General features: G+C 39.0%; 2 protein-coding genes across 2 annotated transcripts; both read left to right on the top strand.

The window, feature by feature from the left end:
- Window positions 1-173: 173 nt before the first annotated feature.
- Window positions 174-2,202, top strand: LOC134666333 (large ribosomal subunit protein eL37). The gene is made up of 3 exons (XM_063523479.1): window positions 174-292; window positions 465-600; window positions 2,030-2,202. Exons 1-3 carry the CDS (start codon window positions 290-292, stop codon window positions 2,167-2,169), a joined length of 279 nt encoding a protein of 92 aa, XP_063379549.1. The 5' UTR covers window positions 174-289; the 3' UTR covers window positions 2,170-2,202.
- Window positions 2,203-3,322: 1,120 nt separating this feature from the next.
- LOC134665982 (PDZ domain-containing protein GIPC3) lies at window positions 3,323-26,521 on the top strand. Its single transcript, XM_063523042.1, has 4 exons — window positions 3,323-3,789; window positions 22,598-22,828; window positions 23,257-23,508; window positions 24,479-26,521. Exons 1-4 carry the CDS (start codon window positions 3,553-3,555, stop codon window positions 24,716-24,718), a joined length of 960 nt encoding a protein of 319 aa, XP_063379112.1. The 5' UTR covers window positions 3,323-3,552; the 3' UTR covers window positions 24,719-26,521.
- Window positions 26,522-27,097: the final 576 nt, after the last annotated feature.

The following is a 27,097-nucleotide window of genomic DNA, read 5'->3' as shown; positions in this document are numbered from 1 at the left end:
GAACAGGCCTTGGACTGGACTAAATTCACAGTCTGATTAAAATATCTCTTTCTCGCCTTCACTTATAGCTGCGTACATAGCGAGCGTGCGGCGAACTACCTTATTACAAGATATGAGCGAGCTGCATACATCGTGTGCACACGCCATTAACACATTATTTTTGCATATCGCCTCGCTTTATGCTTGTGTACTTTAACGTATCTAATATTTCCTGGCAACACTGCTTCCCGTGCGTCGAAGAGGTTGTCAATTTTGACGTTTAGATTCTTTTCTTGTCAAAGTCGGCAAGATGGTAGTGTATTCTGTTTTCTTTAATTATTAATCCGTTATAATCGTTATTTTCTATGAACGAAATGTCTATATTATTGCGCAAAATGTGTCCTATTAAATATCTTCAACGAAAATACGGCATAGTTATTAGATGAGTGTGGTTGTTTACTTCTAACCTTCAATGTTTATTTCAGACGAAAGGTACGTCAAGTTTCGGAAAGCGCCGGAATAAGACCCACACACTCTGCCGGAGGTGTGGTAGATCCTCGTACCACATCCAGAAATCAAAATGCGCCCAGTGTGGATACCCAGCGGCGAAGCTCCGTTCCTGTAAGTTTCTCAATTTTTTTTGATAGAAAACTCGTGTGGCTTACGTATTTCATACAGTATACTAGATGTACAGTCAGCACCAAATAGATAATGACGGCAAAATGGACAAATATAACGTGACAAGCTTTGCAACCAAAGAAAAATGTTGTGCTCCGATAGAATATTTTGCTACTTCGCCCGTTACTGTCGATTGAAAGCTGACTGTACTTCATAGAGGCTAATTTAAAAAAGAGAGTACAAATTAACTTTTAAAACCAGGAATAATAAGCACTTAATTTATAAGATTATTATCCTACACTGATTGAGGAAGTAATCTGATTTTTGATTATTTCCTTGTATAATGTAGGTAAAGAAACTGAGAGAACTATGCAAATGATATTACACTTTATCATTTAGTAAACATTTCAGACAAAACTTTCTTTAGCACTTATTTTAACTATGATAAAGTTTCCACTATCACTCTGTCTATAAATTTGATTGTTAATGATTTAATCCTTCAATGATCAGGGGAAAATATTTTCTAGTTGTAGGTTTTGGTTTTTGATTCCAGTTAGGGTGCTTAATATGTGTGTGATGAATGTCAGCATTAAATTTGTATCCGAGTTGTGGAGGTTTTATATACTCACAAAATCTCAGCAATTCCAAAATTTGTAAACTTTTTTGTGTATTTTATTTGAAAGATTATAAGAATGTTTTGTTTGGGATAATTTTATACTTAATTTTTGGAGATCCGTAGCCAAAAGGTGGCAATCTGAACTCTAATTAGCTTAGTTTCTCAGTTGTATCTGTCTGTCAGTGAGCTTTATCTCGAGAACCATTGTAGACACATGAAATTTTCTCAGTGTGTTTGTCTATTGCTAGAACAGCAGAGTGATAAAAGTTAAAAACACAAAAAATAGTTAAGAATAAAATTTATTGGTGTTATAGATATGTTAGAAATTAGAATTAAAATAACTTGATGGCATGGAATCCTGATGCGAGTCCAAGTAACGATTGGCCTAAAATTTGGCACTACCAAATTAATTTTCATCTATGTATAATATTTAAACTTTCGCACATTATCACATAAAGGTCTGCACTGTTAGGGGCTATTCATAAATTACGTCATTTCAAAATAGGGGGGGGGGGGTTGTTTCTGGACATTGGATGATGGTAGCGTGATGTAGGAGGAAACGGGGTCATTCAAAGCATGATTTTTGGATGATTTTAGGGGGGGTCAAAAATCGATGACGTATTTTATGAACAGCCCCTTAGCTTATTAGGGTGGTATTCCCACCTGTGCATTGCGTCTCTCATAAAACAAAATGTGAGATGCAAATACACATTGGACTAAGATATTGGACAGATGGAATACCATCCTTAGACAGACTTTATAGTGTAACATTTTGTCTACCGGCATTTACTAACTAATATGTGTTGTCTATTGCAGACCACTGGTCAGTGAAGGCTAAGCGCAGGAAGACCACCGGCACCGGCCGCATGCGCCACCTCAAGATCGTCAGGAGGCGTTTCCGCAACGGCTTCAAGGAGGGCAAGCCCACCCCCAAGAAAACTGTTGCCTCCTCGTAGACTTTTAAACAACTAATAAATTAAAAAAGTCACTGTATTGTTTTATTTAATTTATGACGTTTGAAAAGGTGCCTTACGGCGGCTGGCGCTTACGCTGTTATTAACGACACATCAATACTAACGCCGAGCTAGCTATGCGACATAAGACTAACCCCCATAAGGTACCTTTACCCCGTGGGACGTTTTTACAAATTTATAGGGTAACCTAACCAATGATTGGGCCTGAAAAGTAAAGCCATTACGAGTTTTGGCATTTTTCAGTCTTTTCCTTTCCGTCTAGGTTTTTTTTAAAGTGAAATGAAAAGCAGTGTCACATCGTAGCAAAATTACTTCTACATTGGGCGTGAACACGGGAATCCCTCACTATGTTCGGGATTCTAATTTGGAATCGTTCAGGATTCAATGTATGTGTATGCCCTCGCTGTAATATGTATTTTACTTCCTTGTGACACAATCTACTATTGATGAAGGTCCTAGATTATGTAACAAAATCAGTAATTGATTTGGTCGCGTTTAATAAAACGTAACATATTTCCCTCATCTAATCGCTTCATTTACAATGGGAAAAATCCATTAAATCTACTTTCACTGATTCTCAAGTAAGCAAAGATAGATAGTACAGAATGTACACGGTGAGTAGTCATGACAGCTAAAGGAGATGGCGCTATACGTACTGTAGCCGTGCCGTACAGCGCCATCTACATTAGCAATCCAATGGGATGGGCCGATTATTTACAGATGGCGCCAGCGTAAGTTCCTCTTGTCAAAATCTGGCAGAAAACCACATCAGAATCGCGTGATAAATAATGCAATACTTTTTATATGCAGACTTGACTAAGACTTCAAAGACTTGCATTGCAACATCACTCTCAATTAATTACGCTCTATCTGCTTCGATGGCAATTCAAAACGTTACTAATTACTAACATTGAATAGAATCCCACGAGTTGTAATGAATATTATAAGTATCAACTAAGTTTCATCAGGCTCCGCTTGTAAATAATTCTGGTAAGTAATGACCGACAACGGGAATGCCGCATCGGCCGTGAGTTGTGACGCGGCGGAGAGGCGGGTCGCGCGCGTGGTTGTGGCGGAGAGCCCTCGCCTTGCTTCAGTACAGGCTCGCGCGCCGTGGCGAGAGCCCCTTCCGCGCAATCATCCAATCCAATGCGCTTTCCCCCCAACTACGGAACGCTCCACAATCTTATCCAATAATTATCGCCATTGGGCGATACCTTATCTCGTGCAATGACGCGATATTTTAAAGTTCTAGCGAGATAAGAGACTAGTGATTAAAAGTCAGGTGTAGAATGTGTGTCTGACCGCTATCGTTTCAAAGAAACTTTAACAACCGTTACTTAGTGCTTGATTACAAATATTACGATGTCGTTGTTCAAGAAGAAAGCGCCAAAATACACGGCGCCCCCGGTGCCGCCCGTGCCGGCAGAAGAAGTGTCTCCTGCTAATGGAGTGGACAATAACAATGGTGCTCAGAAGTCGCAGCTGGTCTTCCACTGCCAGCAAGCTCACGGCAGCCCCCTTGGACTTATTTCTGGGTTTTCTAATGTCAAAGAATTATACCAGAAAATTGCGGAATGCTACGACTTTCCACCAGAAGATGTAAGCCTCTTTTTGTTTTTCTCATCAGGCTTCTGTATTGATAAATAATTACCATGAACCTGTTTATCCAGATCTCGTTCCTTCGACGAACTTTTTCTTGTCGCGTCTGTATAGGAATAGGTACATATCACATAGGTACATCATACATTATAACTTTCTCATTAAAGTTTATCTAGACACGGTAGCGTGTCGGCCAAGTTAGCAAAGAAGTCAGCTATCCTTTCCGGCTTATTTAGATAACGGAGAAGTTATGAGTTATGAAGTAAGTAAATAAAACACCAAACTGCTCCTGTCTTGTTACATTAGGAACATATATTTACCTCATTTGAGAAAATAAGTGCTTAATCTTTTCTGAGCTAAACAAGTGCGTAGATTTTATGTGTAGATCATATTTATTTCGCGACAAAACTGCATTAGAATTGGTTAAATTCACAACGTTGGTTCATGATCATGACTAACCATTAATTAGTGATTGCGTAAGTAGGTATTTATAAAACACCTGATCCGATGATTCCCCGTATTCCTAATAGGTTCATAATGGAAAACGAGCATGCCTGACGCTTCGCGTTACGTTACCTACACTGAACATGAGGTAATCACAAGGTGAATGATAAGAAAACAATTTACATAGCGATGCGTCACTACTCGATGGTAGCACTAGCATATGTCACATATGTGTAGGCTTTGCATTTCAATTGGTTACCTATTCATCAAATATTGAGCGTCGTCGGGTAACCTATCCCAACGTGGGCCGCCTTCCCTACCTACTATCATCCACCGTGGTGACCAGTATTCTTTTCTAGGACTTGAGAACTTTGTTTTGATTCATGATTTTCTTGTGTCGAACTTGATGAAATGAAGAGGACTAATGGCAAATAGCACTAAAGTACTTAACCTTTGCATCTACTTAATAAATGTAGGTATAGGTATAGCAAAGGGATAGAGCATAATATGTACAGTCAAGGAATTTAAATTCCGACCCATTTCGTACTTTGTCACAGTGACAATCAATATGAAAGCCGCTAGAGACCTCATACGGTTGTCACTGTGACAAAGTACGAAATGGGTCGGAATTTAAATTCCTTGACTGTACCATCACGCTCCTCGATTGTTGGGACATTTAGGGTTCTAGTTAAATTGGTTGTTCAATACTTACGCTATGGAAATTCCAATTTAGCTAGAACCCTAAATGTCTTATCTTAACATTCACGGAGTGTGACTGTACTTATATTAACAAGAATTTTTACATTAGGCACCTTACCTATCAAACTCTGGTCTCTTGAAATTTACGTCTTAATAGGAAAATTTCCGCCCTTTAAACTCACATGTCTTTATTAATTTAATTAGGTTTATATTTTAAGGAAAAGTGACGACTTGCTTGCTACTGTATTGTGTGAAAATATCAATCGACACCGATAATTTTATCAGCGGTGATTTATCTATTTATATTGCTTCTTTGAAGCTAATCTGAACATTCTTTATTCATTAAATTTGACCAGCTTATTTCTTAATCGACGGATGTAGTTCTGAGATTATAATTATATCGTAAATGGCATGCCTAGATAATAGATATATTAATATTCTATTATTTCTATTATACGATAAAATTGTAATCGGCTGAATAGTCTGAAAATCTTTAAGGAAACGGAATTTTATATTAATATGCGTAGCAATGTACAAATTGCAGAACATTCCCAAAAAGCGGAAACGTTCTCGAGAATGTTCTCAGAACATTCCTGCAACATGGAAATTATTGTTTAAACAAGAGAATATACTTGAAATAAAGTTTAAATAGGCATAACTTAAAACTAAATGTTCTTAAGGCTTGGCCACACACAGAGCGCGACGCAGCGCCGCGTCCGCGCCGCGTCCACGCCGCGCGACCGCGGCACATGCTAACAGGTTACCCACGTCAAACAGACTGCGTCCCGCCGGTATCACGCCCCGCTTCTGTCGCGCCCCGCGCCGCGCGGCCCCTAGCGTCCACGCGGCGCGTGCGCAGCGCTGCGCCGCGCGGACGCGGCGGCCCGCCGCGTCTCGCAAGGTCACGTCAGTAGGATCGGACGTTAGGCAGCGAGCGGTGCGCCGCGTTCCCGCGCGGCCGCGCCGCGTTCACGCGCGCCTTGAGGGCGTGTTGAGAGCGTGAGGCCGGCGCGATCGGCGCGCGCCCTGTTTGACCAGGCTTCGCGTCGGCATCACGCGGCGCGGACGCGGCGCTGCGTCGCGCTCTGTGTGTGGCCAAGCCTTTATGCATATATTATTGTCTATTACAGCTAGCTATTTTGTTGATGTGATAAATTTACCAATAAGTTGCTTAAATTCTCACTGTATATCAGAGAACATTTCGACTTTCGACAATATTTTCCAAAAATTTTTTTTTGTTTAATTAGAATCTAGAGGCCTCTATCTCCCGCCATGCCAAATCTCAGCGCGCTCGGACCAACTTGAAAAAAATTAAAAAAAAAGTCGGCCATTTTTTAGAGCACCGTACAAAACTTTGTTCACGGTGCTCTTATGGGATCACTTCGGTCTTGCAAATCGGTTAAATGCGTTTTTCTCAAAGACCGTTTGATGTAGGTACCTGAAATTTGGAATAGTTATGGCAAGTACCATCACTAACATTGTGAATAAATCGAAACTGCTTATTTCTGATTTTAGGGGGAAATTTAGGGGTTAAGAGGGGTAGGCTGAATTTTATTTTCAATTGTAAGAATCGTGTGAGGTACCATTAGAAAGCTTGCAAAAAATTGAGTCGATGGACTGATTTTGACTTCATTTTAGAATGCAATAGTTTCGATAAAAAATGCATTTAAAGTTGCAAGTTTTCATACAAAAATTTTCACCTCTGTCCTGGCGATTTTCGGGAAAACTATAGCTAACAGGCAGCTGACCAGTCAATAACCAACTAAAACGAGTATGGAGACGGCGGGAAAATTATCAGGTTAACTCTAACTTTATTAGTTTTTAAACTGCAGCCTGATCTTTGGTTGCTTAGGGCTAGCTAACTGATGCTTACACTGGTCATTCATATTAAGAAGTAATTTAGTAAGAAAGATCCTTACTTAAAACTTTGACATTGAAATTTATGACTTATGTCTTTGATACAAAGTTTAATTCTACTTACTTACTTTTGTGAGATATTTCATTTTTTTTTTCTTAATAGCCTACTATAAGTATGAGAGCCAAGTATGAGAGAGTAAAAGATCTGCAAAATGCAACCTTATTATAAAGCAAATAAGTTTAAATTTCGAACAGGCTTTCCAACCAATGGACTATCGCAGTGTGCTCAGTAAGAATCATATTTATTATTGGAGTTTATCAGTTCAAATTTAAATTAAGAATTCCGTTCTTCACTGTCGTTGTGTTTTTTTTTTTACATTAGAGCACATAGAGTTAGTAAAGCGATAGAATAGAGATAATAAAGTCATTCAATATTTATTAACAGCTATGGCGTCATCTACCTATAGATTTTAGTAAGTAGTAGAATGAGAGTATCTGATTCGTCGAAACAGGCCGCGTAGCCAAGATGTCGATCGCTTACGCTCCGTAGCGATCGAAACGCAACTGTCACTGTCGCACTAATATGGAAGAGTGATAGAGAGACATAATGCTTGTCGTTGTCGAAGCGATAGCGATTGTAACCTTGGCTAGGCCGGCTGTACCCATTCCTTTTCATTAAGTACCATTACATTTATGTATTAATTGTATAAAGTATGTATATTTTTGAACCGATCGGTGAGAGCAGCAACTAGATACTGTTCTGCTACGAAAAAAAAATTAAAATTCACAATTCACAGTTTTTGGAAACAAAGGTAAAGTTGACGAAATATAAAGTAAGCCGATCTTGATCAAACTTGTTTGAGTGACCAAAATGTCAGTTAAGATTTGCTACTCATGAATTCCAGTTCTACTAAAATATTTTTGCTTTTAAAAACTGATGTACAATAAGTCCAAAATTGTCCGGTAAGTTAGGTTTATATTCAAATTATACGCAATTCTTTGTAGCAACTCCGCCAAGTGGACGGAAACAGGTACTGGACGGCAACCTGACGCAGTTACCCTACTTGTACTAAAACATTATTAGGTACTTATTTCTGTGACTTATATGAAACATGAGCAAATTGATTAATACTTTACGTTAATTATATTTTGAGTCAGAAACAAGCCTAACGTCAAAAACCGAGAAATGCCGAATCACAGATTTAATTGTAATATTATTCCTTTTTGAGTCGTGCCTGCCCAGTCTACAAGTTTAAAATACAACAATTGCGACTATATCAAAGATTATGACTTATGAGGTTGTAGGTATACCCAGTATTTTTGACGGATTTAGTTTTTCATGCTCGAAGTTGCCTGTCAACTCTGACGTATATTAAATTGTCAACTATTTTGGTGTTTGAAAGAATCAATAATTGGCAAAGTGCCGTGGCAGAAAAAGCCATTCTCACAAAAAAGAATCAATAATAAGGAAATTTTCAGACAAGTGGAAGAATATCATACTTCAATATGTTATGGATGCTAGTAAGTGTTAAAATTAGGCTTTTAATTAAAACGCGTCTTGTTAGTTAGCCATTTTTATTCGCAGAGCAACAAGCAATTGTTACAACCACAGATAATATAGAGTAGACATACTCCTAATTCAAATATTCGAATCTGGAACATCTTGTGGTGGCAGCTTTACCACAGACAAACAATATAACCTCAACCTTAAACTAATAACGCATAGACAGATAGTCCCCATACGGCGAACCTGCCAAAAGTGAAGCCGAAATACGATGGATGTGTGCGTGCGACGCTCGTGTTTTACGCTCAGCAAACACACACATATATACAAAATATGTTGCCAGTATTCATTTACATCTCTCAAAGTAGGGGATTTTTAACAACATCCAAACTTGGTTATTAATAATTAGGAAGTGTGTAGATTCGATTTTGTAGCAAAAGCTTTTTGTTTATTTTGGGATTTATTGCATTTCTGTACTTTGTGAAATAAGGTTTAAATAAATAGCTGAAAAGTTCTATTTTATTTTTATTCAACAAAATAAAAGTGCATAAAATAATAAGAATACATTTAAATATGACAGAGCATATTCGACTGTGTTTAGTCGGTTTCCAATGTTTCCATATTGCGACATTCCGATTTAGTCTAATTTTTTTCCTTCCATCTCGCAGACAGCAGATCAAAACTGAAACGAACATTACACATAATAAAAATAAGAAAAAAACTAAGTACCTAAATAATTAACTTAATTATAATTTTCTACAATTATACAATGAAATTCAATTGAGCGTATTTATTTTAGAATGTAGACGTCATGTCCCATTTGGAGGAAAAAATATTCACTACACTGGCAACATTTAGAAGAAATGGCAGCTGACGAAAATTTGGATTTTTGTATTTACGATTATGTAAAAATATCACCTTAAACTCGGTACTTACGCGTGAAATGTAATATCGGGCGGTTTGTTTTTATTATATGATGTGTTGTGACACCCATTCACTGTACAAACAACCATCTTTCCTGTAGTTTTTGATTTTTAAACGGGAGGTGTACACACACATTTGACTTTGAGTACTGCGACGGCCGTTCGAATACGACGATACGAGTGTGACGAGACGTCGCACTTGAAATGGCTTCACTGGGGGTGCACGGACTACGGATCTATGCCTTATAAATCTATGACCTCAACAGTAAGATGTAAAAACAACAGTTTAGCGGAATGTCAGTTTACGAAATGGTTTGTACAAATTACAGAGAAATTCATAATAATTTTGTTTCTACTAGAAATGTGCCTTCACCAAACGTTTTAGATAAACGGTATTAGGCCTATATTATATAAACGTTCTTGATTTCGGTTGGCCGAAATAGGACTTACGATTTTTCCTCTTTTCACCTCCAAGAATCAACCTCTGATTGTTAGTGTTAGAAAGCTGTAATTTGGTATGGATATACAATCAACCCGACAAGGTGGTAAATAAAATCTTTAATCTCTAAAAAATATATCTAAGGTAGAAGCTTTGTAACTTCTACATTACCTATACAGCCCAGAGGACTTTAATAAAAGTCCAAACTCCAAGGTCCCAGAGCTCCCAGACATTACCTTCTTATTTCCTAGTCAATAAAATGTACTTATGGGATAAATTAGTATTAGTATCCAAACTTAAAACCACCTAGGGATGTGTCGTACGGTGCTCTGAACACCGTAGTCTTGACTTCGTGCTTGGCCAATTATTTTTTAATGCAGATTGTTTTGTCTCGAGGCCCTCTATGACATTTGGTCGAGCACCCCCACCTATCACGCACCGTTTAAAAGTTGCCATACAAAATAAAAGTGGCCTGTTTTCCCACAATTGTAGCATTTTTCCGAAAAAAAATTTTTCATAGGTGTCTAGGGGACCCCGAGATTCCGTGACCAAAATTTCAGCGCGCTAGGACAAAATTAAAAAAGTTTTAAAAAAATGTCGGCCATATTGAAAAAAAATGGCGGCGTCAAAAACTACCAGGGTCCCTCTATGACATTTGGTCGAGCACCCCCCAGCTAAGTCTGACCGTTTGGCCGGGCCGTCATACATTTTTCTGACCGGAAGCGGACGACCAAAAGTCGGAATTTTCTGGGGGTAAGGACTACACCTAAACTATCGTGAATATTCATGGTATAAACAACGATAAATAAATAAATTCTCGTTCCCGAGAACATTCTCAGAAGTTACCGAGAATTTCTCATGTGGAAAGTTTCGCAACTTTGGAAAGTTCTCGTGCGTGCATTGCTAAATATGCGTGATAACAACGCTCACAGTAGGGTGAACTATTGTTCAAACAACATTGAACTTTCTGACTGATTGATTGATTATTGTTGTGTTGTTGTTGTGTGTTGTATTGTTATTGTTGTGTTGTTGTTATTGTTGTTGTGTGTGTTAAAACTTGATGATACCTTATTAGGTATCATCAAGTTTTAGAATTCGTCTAAAATCATGCATGATTGACGATTTGTGACAACTGTCACCCTCTAGTCAGTACTAAAAATACCTACCAAAGAATAAATCTGATTAGATAAACCTATGATCTAAATAATAAGTATATTGGTTTTATCGACCGATAAAACTCATTTAGCTCAATGCATTAAACTTGCAACAAAGCTATCTATAAAATAACATTCCTGATTACTGTTTTTTGCTACAGTTTATAGTGTTCATTTATATTGGGTAGGAGATAGGTAGGTAAGTACTAGTTTATGACTGAAAATCTTTCCGCGTTATGATTGTTGCTGTCATACAAATCTTCAGCTATGTTCAGCCTTTCCCCCTTTCTCATTTTGCTTCATTTGAAATGATTTGGTAAATAATAAGAAAGTTATGTCATTGTCAGGAACACAAATTACTAAGTACTAACTATAGATATGTAATCTGAGTTGGTTCAGTGATTCAGGGTTTGACCGATGACGAACTCATTTACAAATGCTACTATATTAGTACGGATTAGAGTTGGTAGGTGATATAGAATCTACACTAAATAAATCGGTTCAAAGATCTTTATTTCTCTAAAGAATTTTGACATTTGACAATACACTTATATGAAAAATATATTATATACATACCTATACATAACTTACAACTAAATCATTACAAATTATATACATCGGTACCTACTTTACCTATTGACTAATGCGAGAATTTATTTATTCAATCGAAAGCGATATCGATGTCATGCTTCTTAGGTACTACCTAGTATGCACACGTACAATTCGTCGAAGTTATGCTACTTGCTACTGGTATGCACAATTGTGTTTTTAATTTCTTGATAGTGCTGAAAATCAGAAACACAAGTATTAATTACCTAAAGAATGTCACCAAGGAGTTTTAGGAGATAAGTGACGTGATATTTGATCATCATATCAGCGGAGCTAGTCACGTAATGCCTTACATAACACGTTCGTTTTCTATCTCCCATTTGACACAAAACCGAGAGGGTCAAAGTGTTAACGAGTTCAACAACTTATAATAGCGTCTTTCCTGTTAATGTGGACCGGACAAAGTTGCTTATAAAGCGACTACGACTGAAAAGGAAAGTGAGTAAATATGACTAATGTAAATCACTAAAGTAATACCCACTCTGACATATTCTTGACAAAGAAAAATGTTAAATGTGTGAAGAGACCTAAAACAAAAGGAAGTCGTCGTATGTATAGTGGTATTGTTGGTTCACCCGGGCAAAGATAAAATATTGATGAGACGAGAAAGCCTGTGCAGCCAATTCTAAGGATATGGGTACCCTAGTAGCAGGTAAAGTACAGTTTTTATAGGATTAGGGGACTTAGAATATAGACAGGTAATAACCGTGACTTAGAAAGAGGAATGTTTAACTAAAGCAGGCCCATGTACCTACTTATGTAAGTCTTTGATATCGCAAATAAAAGTAATAAATGCATTAGAAGCCTTATCATATTAATCTTACAATATAAGTATGCAGAATTTCTGACTCAGTCAGTACACAGTTAGTAGGTGAGAGCTCCTCTACTACTACATACTTCAGTACCAATACTAGTCAAGTCAGTCTTCTAAATCTTCAATCGTTCAGTTAATAGAAAAGAGGGCACTATATACTAAGTAGGGTCTTAGAAACCTCTTTTAAAGAGTAAGCAAAGATCTTACAAAGTCAACATCATATATATAAAATTGAAAAACCAGAACGGGATAAAAAACGAGAGAAGAAGCGAGATGGCGCCTTACAAATTTCTAAAAAAGTTTTTGACACGTTTCTCGAATACGACGCACGTATGATAAGAAAAAACTGTTCCAATCTATTATCTAAATATGAGAATATAACTAGAACATAAAATTTATCGCTTTCGATGCGTATTTAATTTACAATAAGCAAATGAAATTTTCAAAATAACTTTATTCGGCCATCTCTCGGCAACTCTCGGTTGCTTTCGTTTGGCGGTGCTACAGATTAGACCAAAAAATCCGTAAGTTAAAGTAAACTAAATTATGTTTGTCATGTTGGTATACAGGTATTTCTGAGTTTTTTTACACGAAGTAAAATAAAAAGTGCTGTCAACCTTAACCTTAGTCTATTCTATAGAGCCCATACGAGTGATTTATGTCGTATATGACTTATTATTCTTATCAATCAAAGTAATTACTATATTATTGTCCATGATTATTGTTATCAATTTGTATTTTGTTGTTTTAAATTTATTTTTGAGTTATATTATTCAGATTGATTTTCACGGCTTCGGCAAACATTGCCATTCGTCCGGGGAACGGGCTAAGAATGCTGAGATGGGCCAAAAATACAAAGTTGATAGTAAGTTATGTAGGTAGATTAAAGTGCATGTTCAGATATTATTGAGCGACCTGATAAAAATAAGCAAATATACAGTCAGCAGTTAGCCAAATATCGTAATATAATTTTGTTGCCATAGAAATAAGGATGTGGTCCGATATAGTGGCGAAATATTGAGAGACAAAAGCGGCTAAATTCAGTGGTGGCTCGGACGCTTAGAGAGAATGGGAGAGGATCGTGCCGTGAAGAGAGCGCAGGTACTTGGGACAGCAAAATGGGAGACGCCCGAGTAGACGTCCTAGGTACCGCTGAAACGACGTAGCTGCTCAAGACCTGCTCAACCTCGGCCATGGCGACTGGCGAGAGCTATCGCAAGACCGAGAGAACTAGACTACCTATGTTTGTATGAAAAGGCGATTTAAGGGCGGTGGTCGTCCATATTCGTCTTAAGGCGAAAATTAATCTAATGAACGTTTTTGCAACTAGGCTTATAAGAACAAATAATAATTTTATCTTGAAACAAGTTTTAAATAAATACGTGTAGATGATGAAAATACAATCTTGCCTTTTATCAAATAACATCATTTTTTGACAAACTTGCGAATTGAGTTATCCAAATAACGGCTACAAATAAGAAATCCCTATCACAGTTTTAAACCATGGCAGGGTTGAATACATAATAATGTCGGTATTTAACTAAACATAAGACGAACTCTTTATTTCATTTACGCGAGCGGAGCTGCGGGCCCGTCTAGTCAAACCATAAAAACCATTACACTGGCCAGGTTATGGTTATAGGTATATAATACCAGTGTAAATAAATTGATATATAATATAGGTTAATAAAATCATACCTATTAACGTTTAAAAGCATGTTGCATGAAACTTTGTGAGGCTTCGATAACAAATCTCATTACAGCGGGGATTAGTTATGAATACGAGCTGCGTATAGGCATGGCATGGTTCGTTTAACTCGAGTAACCCATTCACACCTATGTCTAAATGGCTGTAGTAGGCGGGAAACAATCTTAGGGGCAATAAAACAAGGAAAGTTACATATTTCTCTTTAGTCTCTTCACCGTTGAGTACCGTGAGACTTAGTGCCGTGATGAAAAAAGATTCTCAACATAATAATGACATGCATTACTGAGATTCGACAAACAAATAAAAGCGGCGATAGAGCTAACTGACCATTCTTACCTTAGTTACTCATTAACTTTTATCAACCAATGGTCAGTTACGTGTTTCAATTTTTATATTTTTCTAATTAATGCGTGATTCCATTTATATCTACAGCCATAAAATAAACAAACTTGGCCGCATCTTTTCCTGCGTAGGGACAATTTGGATACAGCGGAACGAAAAAATATGTTTTTGTTATTATTAAAATCCTGCTGGTGTTTGCAAAATAAGATTTGAAGTACTTAGATATAATGGATAATATATATATTTATAAAATACGCTTTTGAAAAATAAATATAGATATATAGATATAAAAATTAATATATGTAGATGTATGATGGTTATTTTATTTGGCCTTTTTGAAAACCATACAAAAGGATCAAATTTTTTGATTGACAAATTGACATAAACACTTGTCTGGGAACAAGGTAGTGCTCCTGCCAAGATTCAAAAAGGCATTACTCACATTTCATCGTATTTTGGAACCCAACGAGGGCTTCTGTCAGATATTAGAATAATATTTTTTTCAAATGTTTTTGTTTAAGCCGTATCTTTTACTGAGGTGTGAGTATTCTATCTATTTTAAAAGCGTAATTTCAATGCAAAATGTAACTTTCCATAGTGTCCATTTCATTTTCTTCAAAGACACATTCAACTTCAGTTTCTTTATTGTTGGTTATGTGTAGGTAATACAGATGTTCTGAGATTGAAACAACTATTAACTACCAGGGACGAAATTCCGTCTTGGGACTCCAGGACAGCAGCTGCAACGGAAACTTATCCAATTGCAATTAATTAATTATTATTTTCCATCACATCTTTGATTGTTCCACTTACCTTAGGGGCGCGACTTACGAAAGAAAAATGCTACTTTAATGCTTTTAATACAGATTTATGTAATAATTAGCATCAGAAATAGATCTTATTTAAATTCTGTATTGTATAATCGATTTCGATAGCGGATGTTCATCACTGACATATTTTTTGCGAACTCATTTATCGCATGTTGCATTCATATATTGCATTTACTTTATATTAAAAAGAATACTGTATCTCGAGTCAGTGAACTGATGTGATGTGATGAAACAAGGTTTGGTTAATTTGTTCACACTGTCTGTCTGTACTTATGCATGCTTTCTTGCATTGATTGTTTGCACAGACCAACCCCCGGTTTTCTGTGATGGTTTGCCATAAGTCGGAAAAACCTTTGAAAAAGCAAATCCTATTACCAGGGAATGTAGATTTACCTTTCTAGTTTATCAATATATAGGTAGGTGACCCTGAGCTGTTCGCGCACAGTCGTGTCGCAAAGGTCAACCGAGAAAATGTCAGGCTCTTATTTCTTGATATTTCACGGCTCGTGAAAATACTGAAGGCGTGACGTAATTGTCAAGGTTTATTCAGCGCTTAAAGATAAAAGAAGTGAACACAGTCCGTAGGTGATGAAGTATACGTACCTACTCGTGGTTTAAATCTAATGCATAGCAGCCATATGAGACATGATAGGAAATGCTATACTGTTCATATGCAGACAAGTGAGTAAAATGTCACTGGCTATGCGGAAGCACGCATGGCTGAGCCAGGATGTGGATCGACCCAGGGGCGCGGACGCAGTTTCTGCCGTATGATATGCGCGAGCTAAGTGACTGACGGCTGACACGCTCCAACGCCAAGCGCTAAATACGAGTAGTGTGATGACCCAGTATATGCGGGTGTTGGGGGTCAAGGACCTGGTGACTATAGGCCATAGATCTAACTACCATAACCATATCGCCACACTAATATGCACATACTAATTGTACAACATTGTCTTGTAGACTGCCAAAAGCTAAATTTATTTTAGTCTGGTTGGTTGGCTTGACATAGATTAGCTTGGAATCGGAGATATGATAAACGAATTCGATTGTAGATGTGTGCCTAAAAATTCCATATGCCATGTAAACAATACGGAAACTCAGCTGTAGCTAGGTAAACTGATATAGACGAAAAGGCCTATGATGATGATAAAAGTGTGGCGTGTTAACACCTAGCTTAAACAGCTTACCTAAGCCTGGCAACACCACCCCCTACACGCCATCTTGTCGACTCTAGCTAGCATCACCGGCGTACACGCCGCTCTGTAATCTTTAGTTACATTAAATACTATAACGTAATTTTATTATGTAAATTGTGCAAAGCCATCTAATACACAACGTATACAAAGTGACTGCATCTCATTTCAACTCCCACGTCATCCCTGCCCGGTGACGGGAAATTGGTGACTCCGAAGAAAGAACGCCGACTTCTTCAAACGTCCGCGTCCATACGTGAATCAAAGTTCGTATCGTAGACGTCGATCGATCAACAAAGAAGATCTACAAAGCGCAGCCTGGATGGAGTTAAAGAAAAAAAGTGCATCGAAAACCAAAGACGTGGTCATAACCTTGCATAACCTTGGCACCTGTTGAAGCTCGTCCATAAAGGTGCCCACAGACGGACGGATTGTCTTACAAGCACTCACTGTCAACTTGCCGTCAATCGCCGAGATCGCATCATTCTCATCGGCCAGTGCGGATCGCTCTACGAAACGTCATACGTCAAACTTGACAAACGTCATCCAGCGACTTCCCGCCCGCCAGTGTCAGCGATTTCACGCAAGTAAAACCTAAACTTTTACTGTTTTCACGGAACTTTTCAGTGTTTTTCGTCTGATAATTTTTTTCAAAGAACAAAAGTGTGTGTGCTACGCTATATACAGTGCCTAAATAATAACAAACTAACCAATAGCTACATATACACATTTAAATACGTCCCGGTTTTGGAAACTTACTAACTGTTTGGTGTGTGCGGTGCTGATTAATTAACAATACTAACTGGACATTTATTGCTCCTGTTGCTGCCTGTCAATATACAATTTGCTAGATTTAACCCTGATTTTGCCACTGATTTTCATACTGTTTTGGAAACATTTTCATTTCTGAATTTATGTGCATTTTTATTGTCTTGTTTTGCCTGTGTGTTTCGTTCTGATTGTGTGTGTGTAACATTTGGTTGTGGTATCAAACTTTAAAAATGTCTCTTGAGGAGTTGCGGACTGAGTTGGAGGCCCTAAAGGTGCAAAATGCGGCTCTACAAGCCCAGCAGAACCAGCCTTCAACATCTGACACACCTACATCCGACACCACGGCACCAACAAAAGGCATATGCGGTGTTACAGTCAAACTGCCTCCGTTCTGGGCCGACCGACCAGCGGTATGGTTCGCCCAGGCAGAGGCACAATTTCATTTGGCAGGAATTAAGGCAGACATGACTAAATTCAGTCATGTCATCAGCATAATTGACCAACGACTAATAGGAGAGATTGAAGACATTATCATGAGCCCGCCGGAACATGATAAGTATAAAATATTAAAAGAAGAACTGATCCGGCGGCTCTCTGTGTCGGAGCAGCAGCGGGTCGAGTGACTGTTAAGCAGCGAGGAGCTCGGAACCCGCAAGCCGTCCGCTTTCCTCCGCCACCTACAGTCTCTTGCAGGCTCATCTAAAGATGACAGCATCTTAAGGCAGTTATGGATGAGACGGCTACCAGGGCAAGTTCAAGCGATTTTGACTGCTCAGTCCGACATCAGCTTAGACAAACTTGCAGAGCTGGCTGACAAAATAATGGAAGTCACTCCTGGTCCACAACAAGCATGTCAGGTAACTAATAATTCGGGACAGCCTGATCTCAACGCTGTAATGGCCCGCCTCGAGCAGCTCACACAGCAGGTTGCTGCCATGACTACAAGAGGGCAGCGTGGCAGATCCCGGACCAGGTCATCATCGCGCAGCAGAAGCCGAACCAACTCCCCGGCCAGCGGCGCAACTCGGCTGTGCTGGTACCATAAAAAGTTTAATACAAGAGCTACCAAATGCAACCCGCCTTGCAACTGGAACAACTCGGAAAACTCGAACAGCGGTCAGTAATGGCGGGGTCTGACTGCTCCACAGAATCACTCAGCCGCCGCCTATTCGTCACCGATAAGGTAACGAAACACCAGTTCCTGATTGACACAGGGTCAGATTTGTGCTGCTATCCATACCGTTGGCTCAGAGAGCAGCGGAGACCTACAGAGTGGGATCTTAGAGCAGCGAATGGCAGTACAATTTTGACCTACGGAACAGTCCACCTTAGACTTGATTTTGGACTGCGGCGCGACTTCACCTGGCAGTTTGTGGTGGCAGAAGTTAATTCAGCCATCATCGGTTCAGATTTTTTGGCCCATTACCATCTTCTACCAGATTGCTACACTCAACGCCTGGTGGATGGTAAGACTGGACTTAAGGCCATTTGCTCAACTGCTACTGTCACGCAGCCTAGCATCAAATCTATCAGTCTACGGGACTCTCCTTTTGCACAAGTGCTCGCTGAGTTCCCTGACATCACTAAGCCTCCTGGATTCCAGCGGTTAGTCAAACACAACACTGTGCACCATATTAGGACCACCGAAGGCCCACCCATCTCCTGCCGTCCCCGACGCTTGGCACCTCAGAAGCTATCTGCTGCCAAGACCGAACTAGAGGACATGGTGCGGACTGGGGTGGCTCGGCCATCCGAGAGTGCTTGGTCCTCTCCCTTGCACATGACAACTAAAAAAGACCAGTCTTGGCGTCCCTGCGGGGACTATCGCGCCCTGAACGCCAGGACCATTCCCGACCGCTATCCAGTGCGCCACATCAACGACTACGCGAATAACCTCGCTGGTGCTACCATCTTTAGCACCCTTGATCTGGTGAAGGCCTATCACCAGATCCCAGTAGCTGAGGACGACATACCCAAGACCGCCATCGTTACCCCGTTTGGCCTCTTCGAATTCCCTTTCATGACATTTGGGTTACGAAATGCCGGTCAAACCTTTCAAAGGTTCATCGATGAGGTCACACGGGGTCTCGATTTTGTTTTTCCATATATAGATGACATCCTCGTCTACTCAGCTGACGAGACTCTACACAAGGAACATCTGCGTATCCTGTTCAAGCGTTTGCAGGAGTATGGGCTCGTTCTTAACCCTTCCAAGTGTGTCTTAGGCGCAAAGGAAGTAGTGTTCCTGGGATACCATGTGAGTGCTGAAGGCACTCGCCCTCCTCAGGACCGCATTCAAGCTCTCATTGACTTTCCTCCTCCAAAGGACGTCCAAGGCGTGCGTCGTTTCCTCGGCATGATGAATTACTATCGCCGTTTTATCCCCCACGCCGCGAAATGTCAAGCGCCTCTCGTAGATGCAGTAGTCGCCATCAATGGTAAGGGTGCCAAACCATTTCCATGGACACCCGAGCTTCTGGCGCACTTCGAGGCATGCAAGTCAAGCTTGTCCAACGCTACCCTACTCCAACACCCGGTCAACGACGCACCTCTGGGACTTTTCACGGATGCCTCCAGCGTCCACGTCGGATCCTGCATCCAGCAGTTCGTGAACAACCAATGGTGCCCTCTTGCCTTTTTCAGCAAAAAGTTGACCCCCCAGCAAGCTGAGTGGCCAGCATATTACCGAGAACTCTTTGCGGTGTACGAAAGCGTACAACACTTCCGCCATATTCTCGAGGTCCAACATGTGACCATCTATACTGACCACAAGCCGCTGTTGTACGCTTTCGTACAACGCAGAGAAAAACTCCCGCCATCGCAACTGAACCAGCTATCGTTTATTGGCCAGTTTACAACGGACATCCGCTACATAAAAGGAGAGGACAACGTTGTAGCCGATGCGATGTCGCGGATCGAGGCCGTCTCGTTAGAAGAAGATTACGAGGCCCTCGCTAAAGCACAACTAGAGGACCAAGAGCTTGCCGACCTACGTCAAGGTAACTCCAGCCTTCAGCTCTCACGCATCGCTGTACCTGGCACAGACGTCTACATCTTTTGCGACGTCTCCACTGGTAAGCCTCGCCCTTATCTGACCCCTTCTTTTCGTCGTGCGGTGTTTGACAAGTTGCACAACTTGAGTCACCCCGGCGTCAGAGCCACCACTCGACTGTTGGTAAGTCGTTATGTATGGCCCTCCATGCGGAAGGACTGTCGTAGATGGGCCCAGTCTTGCCTTGCGTGCCAGCGCAGTAAGGTTTCAAGGCATACCTCGTCACCTCTAGGTACGTTCGAGCAACCATCTGGACGTTTTATGCATGTCCACATCGATATCGTTGGTCCCCTTCCTGTTTGTGATGACTATCGTTATTGTCTCACAGCCATCGACAGGGTTTCCAGGTGGCCAGAGGTGTGGCCGATGCGTTCCATTACTGCCGATGAGGTGGCCGATACTTTCGTCCAGGGATGGATATCTCGCTTTGGTGTCCCTACTACAATAACTACTGACCAGGGCACCCAGTTTGAGTCTGATCTTTTCAGACGGTTAATGCAGACCTGCGCCACCAAGCGCATTCGTACAACCGCGTATCATCCCTGCGCGAACGGAATGATCGAGCGCGTGCACCGCCAGCTCAAGGCCGCACTTATGTGCCACTCTGGCTCCTGGACGCGCGCTCTACCACTCGTCCTACTCGGCATGCGTACCGCCTACAAGGAAGACTTGAAGGCCACAGCTGCTGAGATGGTATATGGCGAATCTCTCCGCCTACCCGGTGAGATGTTAGTCTCGACGCCGGACGAAAGTAGACTCGACGATCCCGCTGATTTCGTCGTCCAGCTGCGACGCAAAATGTCGTCTTTTCGCCCAGCTCCAGTTTCTCGCCACTCGACTCGTCCCATCTTTATCTCTAAAAATTTGCCTACAGCAACACACGTGTTCCTACGTGACGACACCGTACGACGCCCATTGCAGCCTCCTTATACAGGTCCTTTTGCCGTAGTGAGGCGTTCCACGGACGGGAAAACCCTGACCCTGGACATTAAGAACAAAGAGGTTGTAGTGAGCGTCGATCGTGTCAAACCAGCTTTCGTGGACTCAGATGAGACCCATAGTTCTGGTACACCTGCTCCAGCGGCTCTGCAGCCTCAGGACGTACCTCAGGCGCAGCCGGCTGAGCCCGCTCCTCCTATTACTATACCTGCGGATACCACAAGCAATTCACGACCTTACACCACACGGTCAGGTCGTAACGTTAGGTTTAAGGACAGCGACGAATACTGTTATTTTTAAATTGTAATTTTACTAATGTCATTGTTTGTTATCTTTCTCCGTGGGGGGGTGGTGTGGCGTGTTAACACCTAGCTTAAACAGCTTACCTAAGCCTGGCAACACCACCCCCTACACGCCATCTTGTCGACTCTAGCTAGCATCACCGGCGTACACGCCGCTCTGTAATCTTTAGTTACATTAAATACTATAACGTAATTTTATTATGTAAATTGTGCAAAGCCATCTAATACACAACGTATACAAAGTGACTGCATCTCATTTCAACTCCCACGTCATCCCTGCCCGGTGACGGGAAAAAAGGTTCCTGTTAACTATTAAATTTTCAACGACGGAAAGAGTTGTTACTGCAATCCAAAACTAGTTCATGTTAGTTTATGGAACGCAAATTGGATAACATTTTCATTTGAGTGTAAATTGCTCTGTTTGAATCGAACAAAAGAGTTTTATGTCAAGGTAAACCAAAGGTTACAGCACATTGTCACTAAAACAATGAACACGAAAACACAGTTCGAGATAAATACGTCATGTATAAGGTTTAGCATTGAAACAGAAACTCACAAATACATATTATACTCGTAAAGCAATAATATGAATGAGTGTTAATAAGAGTTGCCTTGTAGATTAGATAAGACACTTGTTTTGTTGATTTTTATCGAAACTTCCTCGATTAAGTAGGAGAAACATGCAATTCAAATAGTGAATAACTAAATTGTTAAGTGCATGCATCAGGTCTAAAAATAAAACAATGCGTTCCCTACGCATGTTGCATTTGATATTTGGTAGTGAGTTCATATTACTGAGTTATTAACGTATGAACACGTTGCCTGCAACAGTTACAATAATATTTTTATAGTAAAAAAAAAAAAACAGCAATAGACTGATCACTAAATGTATAGAAATACAGAAAGAAACTAGCACAACTACTATACCTATTAATGGAGATGGATTTACGAATCACGGAACTATCAAGCCAGACAATTGATCGGCCTTAGTCACGAATTAGGAATCTGGAGCAGTGGTATTAGTACTATTAAGGCCTTCCATTTGATTGGAATAGAAACAAAAAACGGTATCCACGATTTGGAAGCTTATGACTGATCAAATATCAACCAAAGTTGTAGGTATTATGTTCTATGCTTTACAGTATTAAATTAGGGCCAAAAGTCGCAAATCATTGTATTCTAAATGTTTAAAAAGTTATTAATAACTCTTTCTTTCGATTTTCAGATCCTGTTCTGCACATTGAACACGCATAAAGTAGACATGAAGAAGCTCCTAGGGGGACAAATTGGATTAGAAGATTTTATATTTGCGCATAGAAAAGGTCGTCCCAAAGAAATTGAAATTGTCAAGACAGAGGATGCTCTCGGCCTCACCATTACGGACAACGGAGCCGGATACGCGTTTATCAAGAGAATGAAAGAAGGTTCTATAGTTTCGAGAATACCGCATATAGAGGTTAGGTTTTAAGTATTTACTTATTTTTAGATAGCTAGAAGTATATAATCTAATATTAAATAAAGATAGTAGGTATGCTAAAAATATATGTAGGTATATAACTTTCTGAAAAAATTGTAGTACATAAGTTTATAAGTCTAACTGGTCACTATTCGATTGGTACCTAGTACCTAACCTAGTACACTAACAGGAGAGCAAATACATTTATTTTGTTATATTTTCCTTGTATATTATCCTTGAGAACGCTTAGGGAATATGACTTATTTTACATCATTATTCTTTATGTACCTATACCTAATGCTTCTCGGGGCAGAGGTGTACGGTTGGAGCCGGTAAAGGTTTATTTGACGTTCATAAGCGCATTGTAATATGCCTACTTGAATAAACTATTTTTTATCTTTATCTTTAATGCAATTCTCATATTTCAGGTCGGTGACCACATTGAAAAACTAGACGGTTTAAATATGGTGGGCAAAAGACATTACGAAGTAGCGAAAACATTAAAAGATATCCCTAAAGGCACGACATTTACTATACGACTTGTGGAGCCGTTAAAGAGTGGTTTTAACAGCATTGGACCAAAGACGAGTAGTGCCAGGGCAGGAAAGAAACAAAATTATGGCTCAGGGAAGGAAACACTTAGATTTAAGGCAAATGGTCAGGCCACTATTGAAAATGAGGTGAGTCACATAATGTAATGATTAATGAGTAATCCATGTCCGATTCTAAATATTGATTAATGATTATTAAACTTCGATATCACAATGAAATGACGCGCATGGAATTTTCATTGTAATAAGTAACCTTATTCATAATATTTTCAGTTGAACTTTTATAATATAACTTTAAATAGGTAGTTTAAAACAAAACTTTATTTCGCTAATTTTGCTAGTACAAAAACTAAAGGCGCTATTCAAATGCGAAAAAAAAATTGCGAAAAAAACTTATTCCCGGAGATTAAACTAACGATTTCTCGCCTTTATTTAAAACCACTTGATCCAGATAGATATGGTCTTCATTAATTCATTATACCTGTATTTAAAATTTAATAGAAAACAACAACCGTTTCCGAAAACTCATTTACAAATATATTTATACATATAGCTATGCTATAAGGTAGAAGTACTAGTGCTCGACTCTGCACTAGTATTCGACATGGGCATTTTATGTCAAAGTAATATAGGTTAAATTTGAACGGCGAAAATTTTTCTGTATTCAAATTTAATCCTTGTCACTTTGACATAAAGTGCCCATGTCGAACACTAGTGCAGCGTCGAGCACTAGTACTTCTACCTTAGTTATAAAATTCGTTTTCTCACGATTCGTTTTTCGTAGAAGACTGTACAGTCTCAGGAACTAATCTTGACTAATTAACTATTTGAAGAAATTATACTAGTTCACCCTGATTTAGAGTTGTACCGTTCTTGAGAACGCTCTAAGTTTTGTACCTACTGGAAAACATTCTCATTTGAGAGTATGTTCAATAGTAAACGGAGAAAGATGATATTAAAGATTAATAGGTAAATCTTACCATATCTTGAGTAGATTACGATCGCAATTAAATTTGAAATACGAAGTAATACGTACGTGCGTGACATGTCGAACCTTATAGTTATAATTTAACAGCGATGTTTTTCCACTCTGTTTCAGCATGACGAGAAATCGAAAGCGGGCATAGAGAAAATAAACTCTCTGTTGGAATCGTTCATGGGCATCAACGACACCGAGCTGGCTACGCAAATGTGGGACTTGTCTGGGGGCAAAACAAACTCCATGCAGTTAGCTGAAGCCATAGATAACAGCGACTTGCAAGAATTCGGGTTTACGGATGAATTCATTATTGAACTTTGGGGGGCCATCACAGATGCTAGATCTGGCAGGCTCAGTTAGAAATACTAGTGGTTAAGTGATAGACAAAGACATAATTTATTCCGAACTTGGCTTGAGCACTAACGTGTTAAGTATTTAAATTGCCTAGCGCAGCGCATTCTCAAGTTCAAATATGGGAAATGAAAAACTATGCAGTTAAACATGTTGACTTAAACAAAGAAATTGTTAATGTTGAATAGTAATGTGTGGTACTTCGTACTTAACCAAGAGAATCGTAAGATTAAATTAAATGAATAATAGGTAATTGATTGTTATTGTATTGCCTAGATAAGTACGAAGTGCGTGGTGGGCTAACTAAGCGATGGTAGCGATTGACAAAAAAAGTGACCATATTAGAGAACTGAAAGTATATACTGTACACGTGTACACCGTCAAAATAGGTAGGTACATCAGCTAATTTGACCAACAGCCGCCAGGCGGACACTATCATCACATACACAGTCAATACTTTATCGTCAAGTGGGGCTATTTGAAACAAAAAATCCAACGAGTTTAATCTTAATTACAGTTTTTACACTTTTTACACAGTAGGTACAGTCAGCAAAACCATTAGTTAAGCACCCCTGCATAGATATTATAATAGTTTTGCCAGTAGTGCTGGAGCCACGTCTTTTTAGGTAGGTACTGTAATAAAATGAAAGCATTTTTTTTACATATATGATGGTTTAAAGTACATGTGCGGTCTTTAAGTTCATAGTTATCAAAATCCCAAAGCACGGTCTTCAAATTGCCCTACTCGACTGTATACAAAAACTTGGGGCTTGTAAAGCCATTAAGCAATAATACATCGGTGCAATTTCTGAGAGTATATTACATATGTAAATACATTTATTTAATGTATTTCACAATTTCATGGTCTAATATGTAAATTGAACATTATATAATTTAAAACTTATAATTTATAAACCAACAGAGATTTATAATTATTATCCTAGAGTTGTGTTAGTGAGTAATGTGAGTATATAAAATTGACCTAATTTTGTAAGGACTAGGGTGCTAAGTAGGTTTAATGGTATTAAGCAATTTGAATGAAAATAAAATGTCTGTCAGTTGCCTATTATCCTGTTAGTATTATATTACAGAACGTAAGTGTACAAAGTGAAATTCCAGCAGTGCCTTTTGTAATACATGTTGTGATAGTTTGGATATTAGAGTACAAATTGGATAAGTGATATGTATGGTACTGACACTGACTATCATTATTCGTAATTAACAGCTTGTTTTATGGCGCCAAGTGACTGTCATTATAATATTTGTTATTACTGTAGATTCTATCGTCAACTATATCTTTTAAGCATAGCGCTTGGATAATCTACAGGATACGTGGTGTACCTAGGTTGGCCCAGCATATATGTAAAGGCAACTCAAATGTGTATTCTATCTCCATAGTTTTTTTCTGTGTAGGGTACCTAATTAAGGTATAAACCGCATTAACCGCAGACGCCACGGAGCATTATGGCCCATCGACACCCTTTTTAGCCCATTTAAACTCAATTCATGCATTATTCGTCGTTAAATTCGCATTTTCTTAAATCGAAAGTACCATATTACTATAGGTATATTATTCACACTATATTATTATGGCACTGAGTAATTAAACTAAACTTATGTGCCGGCTTGTCTAGAACAGAATTCAACTACTCCATATAATATTTATCATTAAAGTTATACTAGCTAATGTATTGTACAGTCACTAGTTAAGATAGATATTTAATTATTAAATCTACCTAGTTATGTCTAATTCATTCATTTGTTTATATTGTGTAATTACACTCTAAGAATTAATAAAGTTCGTCGTTTATAGTACTTTGTTTTATTCTAATTTAAGAAAAGTGATAACAGTTATTTATGCCTTACTTAGCTTCACTCTATCAGTATCAGGCAGAAATTGTGATAGCCCTATACAAGTGTTATTTAGGTATCTAAACAACATAATTTTTTTTTTTTTTTTTTAACTTTATTGCACATACAAAAAGTACAACATAATTTCATAAAGTTTAACGTTTAATGTAGGTACTTTCAGTCCTTGTGAGTTAAGAAGCCAATTTTGACAGAACGTATGAATTTACCCTTATATTTACAAAGCTAAGACCTAGGTACCCTTTAACTGATAGCCTTAGCGTCATATATATATATATATATATATAGATGGTCAAGCAAATCTTGTCAGTAGAAAAAGGCGCGAAATTCAAATTTTCTAAGAGACGATATCCCTTCGCGCCTACATTTTTCAAATTTGCCGCCTTTTTCTACTGACAAGATCTGCTTGACCAACTATACATATAAGGGTCAATTTATAATGGTCAAAATTGACTTCTTAACTTACACCGACTATAGTACCTATTAATATAAAAAAGTACTTTAATTCATGATTTTTTT

Source organism: Cydia fagiglandana, chromosome 7 (genome assembly GCF_963556715.1).
Source record: "Cydia fagiglandana chromosome 7, ilCydFagi1.1, whole genome shotgun sequence".
NCBI classification, from domain to species: domain Eukaryota; kingdom Metazoa; phylum Arthropoda; class Insecta; order Lepidoptera; family Tortricidae; genus Cydia; species Cydia fagiglandana.
Note: the sequence above shows the minus strand (reverse complement) of the source record. Positions and strands in the feature narration are given on the sequence as shown.